This window comes from Sminthopsis crassicaudata, chromosome 6 (genome assembly GCF_048593235.1).
Source record: "Sminthopsis crassicaudata isolate SCR6 chromosome 6, ASM4859323v1, whole genome shotgun sequence".
NCBI classification, from domain to species: Eukaryota; Metazoa; Chordata; class Mammalia; order Dasyuromorphia; family Dasyuridae; genus Sminthopsis; species Sminthopsis crassicaudata.
In genome coordinates, this window is record NC_133622.1 from 173,927,983 (window position 1) to 173,939,993 (window position 12,011).

Here is a 12,011-nt window from a genome sequence, read left to right on the forward strand (position 1 = left end):
TTGGAGTAGTTTGCCATTTCCTTCTCTAGTTAATTTTGTAAATGAGGAAACTGAGACAAGCATGGATGAATGAACTTGCCTAGGGTCACATAGCTAGTAAGTGTCTGAGGCTGGATTTAAATTCATGGAGATGAATCTTCCTGATTCCAAACCCATTGCCCTATATACTGTGCTCTAGCTGCCCAGCACTGTGCTGGTAAATTTTATTAATTGACTCTTTAGAGAAAAAATGCACAGCATTTTAAAGTTTAATTTGCATTATTAACCTTGTCTCTGTCACTAGAAAGCTAGAAATCAATAAAACAACAAATCATATGCTCATTTCTGATTTCTGAGGTGTAAACGCTCAATCCGAAAAATTTAACAATTGGTTCTTAACAGCTCCAGCATATCTCTGCCTCATCACTCTCCACAGTACAAAATTCCAGGAACGGGCTCTACCTTCATCTCCATCTTTTCAGTGGGACATAGTAGATAGAGCTCTGGATTTGGAATCAGGAAGATATTGTTTAAATTCCATCTCAGGCATTTATTAAAGGGCAAGTCACTGTATTTTCAGCCTCAATTTCCTCAGCTGTGAAACGATAGGTTGGACTTAATGTCTAAGCTCCAAATAGATCAGCTATGTGATCATCCTTTAAGGCTCTGTTCAATCACTCCTCCCATAAGAGCCCTTTCTTGATTACCTTTGGTTTTCAGTATTCTCCTTCTTCCTTTCAATCTGAGACTCCTATTATTCAAAATTATGGAATCTCCAGGCAGCCTTTCCATTGAAGGTGGTCTAAAGGAAATGCTGAGGAGATCTGAAGTGTCTCCCTGGCTTTCCTACTCTGCAAGCTCTTTTATTAGGTGCCAGAATTCATAGTAAGTGCCAGTGAGAGATCCTGACTCCACTTAGTCATGAGCCAAGACCAAGCCAAGATTTCTAAGAGAGGATTCCCAGGAATTTTATAAGTTCACTGCCAAGACCCAAAGTTTCAGGGAACTTTAGGAGAATCAATCAATTGAACCATCAACAAGCACTTATTAAGCACTTACTATATGAAAGGCACTGAGGATATGGAGGAAGGGGAACAATACTCCTTGCCACAAGAGGGAGAGACAAGTAAATATCTAAGTATGTGTAAGATTTAGAAAGAGCTTTCAAGGGTGAATGCTCCAGCAGCTGGGATGACCAAGAAAGGCCTCTGAAAAGAAGGTGGTATTTGAGCTTGAAGGAAGAAAACCAGGGAAACTAAGAGGTGGCAGAAATAAGGAGGGGCAGCTAGGGAGTGCAGTGGATAGGGATGGGTCTGAAATCAGGAAGATTCATCTTTTGGAGTTCCAATCTGGCCTCGGACAGCAAGTCACATAATCCTATTGGCTTTAGTTTCCTAATCTGACAAATCAGTTGGAGAAGAATATGGCAAACTACTCCATTATCTTTGCCAAGAAAACCCAAATGAGGTCATGGAGAGTTTTATATGATTGAAAAAATAACAAATGAATTGAGGAGGAAAAGTCTGAGGGTCAGGCAGTACATAAACATGGAGATGCCAGTTAAAGTGTATTCAAGGGATAACCAGTTGGTTAGTGTTGCTATGCTATTCCCCTATAGGGGAATAATATGGAAGATGACTAGAAAAGGAAGATGGTATGAGGTGGGAAAGACTCTGAATGGCAAATAGAGGATTCTATATTTGATCCTGGAGGTAATAGGGAACCTGTGGACACAGACCTTTGTTTTGTAACAACTTAAGAATTAATTTATTAATTAATTGAATTAATAAGCTAGTAATTATTTAATTGAATGAATAAAATTAGACTTAATAGCACCTCACTCATTTTATTTATTTTGTTAGTAAAGTCAGTCCGAAGCGTACCTGCCTATCTTGCTGAGACGCTCTACTATGCCATGAAGGTAGGTGAATCTTCCAAGATTTATTTTTCTTTCTAGTTACAATATCAGTCTCCATTTCTATTCAACTTATTAGGGAGTGATTTACTTAAGATGATAGAACTTTTAAGTGGGAAAGCATGGACATAAAATCCAGATCTTCTGACCTGAAACCCACAATTCTTGTATATGATGAGGATTCCCTTAACTTCATTTTCTTTGAGATTTAAAATCTCAAAGCAAGATAGAATAATAATTTGGAAGCAAAGTAGATATCAATGCTTTTCAGTGATTAGACATAGATTACTAATTTGGGGGGGTAGTTTTTTTAAAATGCCATTTCCTATTTTGAAAAGGTTCTACATAGTTTTAGTTACTATATATATGTATTATATTACATATCATATAATTATGTATTATGTAATATATATATATATTAGTTTAATTCTATGCAGTGCCTATCCTTCTCCCACGTTCCATGTTACTTGTAGATTCCCAGAAAGCAACCCTGGGGTCTTAGTATTTTATAGGTAAGCATCTCTTCAAATCACAGTTCATAAGTTCTTACTAGCATGGTGTAGGGGATAGGGTGCTGGATTTAGAATACCTGAGTTCAAATACTGCTATAGACATATACTAGCAGTGTGGCCATAGGCAAGAAGTCTTTAACCTCACTCTACTTTAGTTTCCTTATTTGTAAAGTGAGGGTGTTTGATTTGATGACCTCTAAAATTATCCAGAGGAGACAGTTGAAAGCAAAAACATTTAATGAAATAGCATACTAAGAAATGTTCTCTTCCTCCCTCTCCCCTCCAATGACAAACTCCTCTCTCTCCCTGCCATCTCAATCCCTCCTGTCCCCAACTAGAACCTGGAGCTCAGGCTACCATAAGAACTCCGATAAGAATACCTTTAGTGGGAAGAATAAAAATGCATAGGATCACATGTGGATCATACTTTTGTGGGCAACACAAATGGTCAAGGCATCTTCATTGAGAAACAAACATACAGGAAAACATGTGTAACTTAATAATATGTGTGGAGAGGCAACTTTTATCTTTGATGCTCCAGAACTGCTGATATCACATTGCTGTCTATTGGACCTTTTCCTCCTTGGACTTCTCTTTTCTGTTGCTCTCCACCTGGCACTTCATAATAGCTCTTCTTCAGCTACTGAGATATTAATCCAGCATTCCCTGGAGTATGTTGTGGTTAGTAAGCCTCTCTTCTACAGAGGAGTGCTGTAGTTCTGTCATCAGCAGTTGTGAACTAGCTCTAAGGTAGCAGATGACTAGACTAAAATCACATTTATTCTTTGAACTATTTTATCCTATGCCATATACAATTATAACTCTCAACTCACTTATAGTCATAAACCTATTTTAATTCTTAGTTCTTAGCACCTTTACCTTGGCTGTATTCAGTATTCTCAGTACTCTTCTTCTTAAATGATCTGCCTGAGACTATGGTTAGGAAACAGTTTTCAGATTCTCTCCATCCTATTCCTTTGATTTATTCATCACCAGGAATGAGCTGGGTGGAGAAGACTGAAAGAACAGGTGATCATTGTTCCACTTTTCCCAGTATCAGGTCACAACCTGACCTTTCTAGATATAAAATGCTTTGTGATTGAATTTGTCTTTTCCCATCACATAAAAATGTTACCAAGAAAAAAAAATTATTTTAGCTGTATTTTTCTTTATGATTTGTATAATATCATTAAGTTTTGAAAGCTAGGACTTTAAGGATTCTTTCCAGTGTTTTCTTCCCCTCCCTTCTATATCTCGAATATGTAAAACCTATCCATCTTTTAATCTGTATGTAATGTCTTTTTTTTTTTTTTTTTTAAGGGGGCTGGCACTGATGATCACACTCTCATAAGAGTCATAGTATCCAGGAGTGAAAAAGACCTATACAACATCAGAAAAGAATTTAGAAAGAATTTTTCAACTTCCCTTTATTCCATGATTAAGGTAATGGAATCTCGTGACTTTCAAGTCCCTTCTCTCTGGGCTCCTGCTTTCCTGATTTATAAATGTTAATGGATTAGAGTTGATGACCTTTAAGGTCCTGTCTAACTCACTTGCTACATTCCTATGATTTTTTCCTTCAAATTTTGTTTTCAAAATAATAGAAAGTTCATCACAAACACCCAAAGTTGTGTGCATAAACTTAGTTGAAGAAGGCATTCTTTTGCCCTCAGCCTCAAGCTTATATAAAGTTTAGAATTCTAGAGTATTTAAATATTTGTCTAAGAAGCTGAAAGACTGTGTGACAAAGTGGGATAGAATCCTGGACCTGCGATCAAGAGATCTGTGTTTGAATCCTGTCTTAGTCACATAGGGGTAAAGTCAGAAAGTTAAAAATAACTCATTTGGTGAGGAAACCCCCAAAATAATTTTCCTAACATGATAGTCATGATTGTCCAGGGGAAAAAAAAACAGACCACTGACCTTTCTTCCACCACTTTTTTTGGGGGTGTGTGGTTCCTTTCTTCTTGTGACTCATATGTCTCATGATGTGGTTTTGGGTTGCAGGATGACACTTCTGGGGACTATAAGAGAGCCCTCTTACTCCTCTGTGGTGGAGAAGATGACTGATCTGGCCTCTCAGCAGAAAGCTTTCTCTGTGCCTGCCTCCCGGTGCCTTCCAGCTAGCCTCCCATTTAGCCTCGTTTTAGTATGTTATTGCTTTCTGTATTGCCTTATTCATACTAGCATGCTAATGAATAACTCCTAAGTGGAAGAATATTGCAGAAGTGATTACTGGGCTTCCTTCTGATCATCACATGGAAGTTTCCCTACTTCATGAGCTGTGAATTCACAGAGCACTATTCAGGGGCAAAAAACACCTCTAACTCTTCCTTAGGGACTAAGTTTAGAGCCTGGCGCCGGGATATTATTATCATATTATGGTATGATTAAAAAGAAAATTTGTGTTAAAATAAATTGTACTGGCTTCTGCTTTTTTTTCCTTAAATGAAAAAAAAACCACTTCATTTATATCCTATCAATAATCATGTTACCTTAATGAAAATTTCACCTTAATCTTAGAAACTCCTGGATAGTTGAGTAATCAAGTTCTTTTGGTTCTGAATGGAATCTGCAGCATGATGGAGGATCCATTCAGAAGTACAAAGGAAAACAAACATTTCCTGTCTCAAAACCCCCATTACTGCTTAGCAGAATGTGTATGTCTGTATGTTTTTTTCACTCTCCAATGGGAGTAGCTTAAACAAGGCTATATAGCACTTCATAAAACTATAGTTCTAGAGCTGGAAATTCCAGTCTACTCATTTTAACAAATGCAGAAACTGAGGCTGAGAAAATTAAAGTGGCTTCCCCAAGGACACACTGGATAGTTTGCAAAGCACTTTATATATTTATATATTGAGCCTTACAATAACCCTGTGAGGGAAGTATTAAGACCATTATCTTCAATTTATAGAAAAGGAAATAAAGTCTCAATAAGGTAACATAATTTTCTAGTGGTCATACATCAAATGTCAGAATTGGGATTGTTACTTAGATCTTCCCTAATCCCAAATCCATGAATCCCTCTATTCATTAAGCTGCTCTTTTCCATTACTTGTTAACTTCCTGTTTTCTGTCTTTCATGCTTCCCTATTTACTTGATGGCATTTCTTCCTTCTTACTCCTCTCCTGTACTTCCTTATGGAAGCAGGAGGCAGTGAAAGAATATGTAAAAATTATAACACAGTGGGCTACCTTTCTTCCTTCACCTCGTTCAGATTTCAGTGTCCCCTTAAAATCTACATCTTGTCTCATTTTCTTTTTTTAAAGCTGATGACAATTTATTTACTTGAAATGACAATGAACATTAATTGAGACTAGTACTATTTCCTTAAAAAAAAAACCCTTGCTATGGAATGCTTTATTAACTGATTATTCAGATCAACAGATCGATTGAATTCCCAAGCATAGGGATAATTCATAATGAATGTTTTTTTAAAACAACTTTTTATTTTTCAAAATACATGTAAAGATAGTTTTCAACATTCATCCTTGTAAAACCCTGTGTTCCAAATTTTTCACTCCCTCTTCCCATCTCCCTCTTCCATAGAACAGCAAGTAATTCAGTATAGGTTAAACATGTGCAATTCTTCTAAACATATTTCCCCATTTATCATTCTGCACAAGAAAAATCAGATCAAAAAGGAAAAAAATAAGCAAGTACACAATAACAACAATAGCAAAGGTGAAAATACTATGTTGTGATCCACGTTCAGTCCCCATAATCCTCTTTCTTGATGCAGATGGCTCTCTCCATCCCAAGTCTATTGGAAATGGCCTGAATCACCTCATTGTTGAAAAGAACCAAATCCATCACCACTGATCATCATATAATCTTCTTGTTGCTGTGTACAATCAACTTTTGGTTCTACTTACTTCGCTTAGTATCAGTGTTGAAACAATTTTTCAACAGGCTTCCCTCCACTTTTATCTCCAAAAATGAAAAACAATTCTCAAACAAAATTGAGTTAGTGAATGATAAGAAGAATTTTACTTAATGTTTAGCTTTGTATAGGCAAATATATCTTACAATATAAAGGTAACAGGTTTTTATACTTAGCAGGTTTTTAGATCATATACTAGTCCCAAATGATAAGAAATTTCAAGGATTTGAAGTTCATTAGGTACACAAAACTTATTTTTTTCTTCCACTTAGTTTATTTATTTTTTTTTAATATATATGACTTTATGAACCAAGTTGGGGGAGAAAAATCAGAGCAAAAGGGAAAAACCATGGGAGAGGAAAAAAAACACAACAGAAAAAAAGAAGTGAACATTCAATTTACATTCAATTTCCAGAATTCTTTTTCTGGATGCAGATGGCATTTTCTGTCCAAAGTCTGTTGGGATCTACCATCAGATTCTGTGATTGCAAGGGTTCTATGAACAGGATGAAATGCTAGCCCATTCACAGCATAGATATCTTGAGAAGCTGAAGTATTAGTTTTTTTATAACAATGACATTTAAAGGTGAAGTTATCTTTGGAAGGATTTGGTGGATTAATGTAATGAATAGTAACTCTTCTTTTAATACTTCCCAGAGCAAAACCAGTAGGCTTCTATTGTTTGTCTTTAAAAATGGCAACACAGTGATGTTGATGTTTAAGAGGAGATTGTATTCTCCTGAATTCAGAAGGCTGATTTTCTAATTGGCAAACTATCGGTCCTCTCTCAGCAGTAACTACAGCTGCCATAGGATAGACCATGTCAACACAGTAATATCTTTCAGGTAGCTGCAGTGATATCACAGGACTTGACAACCATGTGTCCCAAAACTTTGACATTTTATCCCAGCTTCCTGGCATTGCACAACTATAGTCTGGTGCTTTGATCCAATGCATAGTTTTCACAGTGGCATCACACTGGGCAATCTGTATAGCCTGGTTGCTGTTGAAGACCCACATTTTGTCAGTTTTATCACAAGATGATGTAAATATTTTATTCTCATCAAAACTGCCACAAGACATCAAATATGAGCTCTGTGCATCTGCTGAGCTTTTGGAATAGTTTGGCCATTAGCATGAACTTCCTAACAATCGAATATCATTGACCCAGGTTTCTGCAATAAAAGTTCCCTGGCACTATAGGTGGACTAAAAGAAAGACATCCAAAACTGTTATCAGAAGATGTAAGTTCAATGTCCTTCATTGGATTGCTTGTCCCATTGGTTCCAAAACCTGAGGTTGTTCCAAACAAGTTCATTTTTCCTTAAGAGCTGGGGCTGTGCTTGGGTAGCAGGAAGAACTAAGAGAATTTTGCTCAGTGTTTAACACAAAGGAAGTCAGAGGCAGAAGCCAAGGTGAATGGTATGTCCTAGAATTCTCCACAGGCTGCGAGGCCTCTGAAAACACAAGACTTCCCCAGAACCATATCTTATCTCATTTTCTTCCATGATTTGATAACTTCCTTTATAATAAAGATTTTTTTTTGCTACAGGTTTTTAAGTTATATGGGAAAATGAGACAAAAGGATAGAAGTATTTATTAAGCACCTTTTATGTTTCAGGTATAGATACTTTGTGAATATTGTCTCATCGATTTTAACAGCAGCCCTGGAAGGTAAATGCTATTGTCAATCCAATGTTATAATTGAAGAAACTGAGGCAGATCAATGTTAAATCTTGCCCAACCTCACAAAATTATAAATGTCTGAAGCTGGATTTGAACCCAATTCCTCTTCAGAACTAGCACTTTATTTCAACTGTTCCATTCAACCAACTAGCAATAATAAAATGTTTTTGTTAATGGTGGAAAGGAAAACCTAATAAAAAATGCTGTTCAATGCTTGGCTATGAAAACCCAGGGTTAAGGGAAACTGTTCTGAGACAAATAGGGACAGGCACAACTGAGATTTTAAAAACAAATGAAATCTAGGTCAATAAACTGGGGCTACTCATTGCTATGAGATCCCTGGAAAATCATGAAGAGTTTTGAAATAAGGTGACTAGATCAGATCATCTCTTTATTTCAGCTCTTATATTTGGTGACAAAGTCTTCTGCAAATGAGTGATCATGTTACAGGCAAGCATTTAGAATAGTGAAAAATCCCATATAGAAAACATGCATCCAAGAGAGATTTATTAAAGAATATTCTGTATAGCCAACCAGGAAAGATGGAGATGGGATACTGTTGGCATTTACCTCTGTGACAAAATTAGAGTGGGGATGTGATGGTTCCTCATGTGTTTTGCTTTGTGTAGGCAAAGTCTCATTTCTGACATAGCTTAGGGATGCTATTTCTTTTCCAGGGGTTTCAGTATGAGAATGGATGGGGAGTAAGAGATTACTTGCTTCCTCTGCTCCCTGATATTTTGGGAGCTGTAAGCGTGAAATTGTTTGAGAGAGATAAGAATATTGGATTCAAATGTTTCTCAATCTATTTCAGGAGGGTGATTTATAAGAGGGAACATGAAAGGTCTCAGTGTCACATGGGGCCATTTAGTAATAACTTGACATTTATCTATGGAAGTGAAATTGAAAAAAATCTTACTGTCACATTTTAGGAGTGAAAAAGTGAGAAATGATTAAAATCACACAGGTATATAAGATTTATTGTTCTTGTTCAGTTGTATCTGACTTCTTGCGATTCCACTTGCTGTTTTCTTGGCCAAGATCCTGGAATAGTCTGCCCTTTCCTTCTCCAGCTTACTTTAGGGGTGAGGAAACAGAGGCAAACAGAGTGACATAACTTGCCCCAGGTCACACAGCTAGTACATTAGTCTGGGGCCAGATTTGAACTCACAAAGATGAGTTTTCCTGGCTTCAGACTTTGCACTGTAATCACTGTGCAACCAGTTGTCCAGAGGTATAGAAGATAACAGTTAATAATACGGACATGAGTCTTTTGGGAGAGTTGAGTTCTGCCTCTAACTTGCCTGATCATTGTCAAGAGGATAATTTAATATCTTCTTTCAGACGAGAGCCAAAGGCCTTCTGATGGAAATACTTATGGCTTTCCTCTTTGGGATTCTAGTTATGAATGCTGATTTAGATTCTTTAGGGGAGGAAATGGGGAATAAACTTTTGATACACAAAGATCCTAACATGAAGGGAAAGACTTCAATTATGGATGCTGTATAGATGTGTGTGAATTGCATATGCATAATTTATGTAGACAAAGGTGTGGGCATATACATATATATATATTTTTAATAAGCAATGACATGATACAGGAGAACCTTGGGTACAAATCTCAATTCTAATACTACTTTGTGTGATCTTGGGCCAAATCAGTTAAGCCTCAGTTGCCTCATCTTCAAAATAAAGGGATGACTCTGAGTTTCCTTTCCATGTCTAGAGCTGGGACTCTATGAGCCAAATTCATCTGCATCCTCCAGAGGAATGATAACACTTGGAGATACGAAAGCAAATATGCTTTTCTACACATCAGAAGATGGATCATTGCAAACACAACCAGACACTCTGAATGAATCCCAGTAAACCCTTCTGATAGGGAGTAAAGAATGAATACAAAAATCTGGCACAATTCTTTAACAATAACATGAGAAATCTTGAAGTGTGGAGGAAGGTCAGAAATAGAATGCAGAACAATTAAAATTTATTTATTCCTGGTACAGTTCTTTAACAATAATATGAGAAGTCCTAAAGCAGGATTATCACCTTTGCAGATAAGAGCAAATTAATATACTATATAACCGAATCAAGATATAAAGAAATCTCAGTGTGTCATCCCTTACAATAGGAAACATAATACCAAAATTGTCAAAGTAATCTGTGATTTCATTGTTTTGGAAGATCCTTCCAATAATGTAGATAGCAGCCTATTTGTGCTCCCTACACTTGTACATTCTAGACCACATTCTTTGATTAAGTTTCCTATAAGAAGCCCACCTAACGTCCTGGAAGTCTTCCTCACTTTCTCATAATATTTTGAGAGTACCAATGGAGGATGTTGTTCATGCCTCATCCTGGCCACAAGACCAACTCATCTCCTCTTTCTATCATGCAATTGCTTGATGATTGTTTATTTTTTTAATTTTTGAAGAATTGAGGAATTTAAATTTTTTATTTATTCTTTTAACTCACCGGTTCCAGTGATTTGTTTGGCATCCAAGAAAGAAGATTTGTCTAGGACTAGATTCAGATCTCCTGACAATTAATCTAGCTAAGTCATTTTATCTGTATGTTTCTCAAAAAATAACCTAATTACCAAGCCAGAAACAGTTTGCAGAGTGGGGGGAAAACGCTGGCTTTGGAAGATAGCATCCTTTAATCTGTTATTTTCTGAAGTGCCTAACATGCTGCAGCCTGTTTACACTCACCATGCTTCTTTTCACTCTGTGTGATAATTATTTTTTATTTCTTCAGTGACTATGGTATTCTATGCCTCATTCATATAGCAATAATGGTAGAACATTGGTTATTAAACACAAATGCTTTTCTTTCTAGAGGAAGATATGAGTTTTCAAAGGAATTTGACAAGGTCCTGAAGATAATCCAGCCTTATGTTTCCCTCCTCTTCTAATCTGGACCTAACATGTCCATTTGTATTTGTTCTCCCCAGATATGAGGTCAGGTAGATAGTACTTCATGATGGGGTCATGAAGAATTGGACATGATTGAAATGACTGAATAATAACAACAACATCCTTGGAGACAAAGAATTTGGAATTTGGAAGCTGTTATCTATGTGGGAAGTAATGTGTGAATAGTTAGAAGGGTTTGGATACAAGAGATATTGTGGGGTAGAAATGGGGAGAGGTAATAATTGTCTAGATACATGGAATGAGGATAAGTGAAGAACTTGGATTAGTACTGATATTATGAACTCAAGACACTAGAAGGACGTAATGACTTCCACAGAAACAGGTAAGTTTGGGGAAAGGGAGAATTTAGGGGTAAAGATTCAGTTTTAGACATGCTGAATTTTAAGATGTCTTCAATATATTTGAAATGTACCATAAGTAATTAATTGGTGATATCTGACTGAACTTTGGGGCAGAGAATGGAATCAGATACATAGATGTGGAACTAACCTGCAGAAAAGTGATAAACTAAATCCAGGGGACCTAGTTAAGTTTCTAAGAGAGAAAGCATGAAGGGAAGAGAAGAGAATAGAGGACAGAACCATGGGGAACACCTAAAGTTAGATGCATGCTGTGGTTTGATGAACCAGCAAAGGAAACTGAGAATGAACTGTTAGACAGGTAGGAGGGAATCAGGAGAGACTAATTTCATGAAACTTAGAGAACAGACGGTATCTTAAAGTGGAGAGGATGATTAACAGTATCAAGTACAACAGGGAGTTGAGAAGACATAGAATGATAGAAAATCATCAGATTTAGCAATTGAGAAATTGATGATGACTTTGGAGAAGGCACTATGAATAAACCTAGTTTCTAAGATAATCAAAGGGTCTCATTCTAATTTTCAAAATTAAAAATCGCAGCATTTACCCAAACATTAACATAAAATTGCAACATTAACTCAAGAGTCTTGCACTGAGTTGTTGAAGTATTCTTTATTTTCCTGTCTTTTACTGCCATTTTATGAGATGCTTAAGCCATGTTTACTTTAATGTCAATTTTACTCTTAACTTTCTTGACTTTGTCATCCCTTCCCAGAAGTCACTGTGTCCTGTAG

The 12,011-nt window shown here is 36.5% G+C and overlaps 1 protein-coding gene and 1 pseudogene across 3 annotated transcripts in view; one reads left to right on the forward strand and one right to left on the reverse strand.

Moving 5' to 3' along the window:
- Positions 1 to 4,824, forward strand: part of ANXA5 (annexin A5) — a 50,992-nt gene extending 46,168 nt beyond the window's left edge. For all 3 annotated transcript variants that reach the window (XM_074275053.1, XM_074275054.1, XM_074275055.1), the window contains 3 exons: positions 1,842 to 1,900; positions 3,727 to 3,849; positions 4,414 to 4,824. In XM_074275053.1, the coding sequence (XP_074131154.1) occupies positions 1,842 to 1,900; positions 3,727 to 3,849; positions 4,414 to 4,476 (245 nt within the window). In that variant the 3' untranslated portion in view covers positions 4,477 to 4,824. The remainder of the gene's footprint in view (positions 1 to 1,841; positions 1,901 to 3,726; positions 3,850 to 4,413) is intronic.
- Positions 4,825 to 6,686: 1,862 nt separating this feature from the next.
- LOC141547315 (mRNA export factor-like) lies at positions 6,687 to 7,611 on the reverse strand (annotated as a pseudogene).
- Positions 7,612 to 12,011: the final 4,400 nt, after the last annotated feature.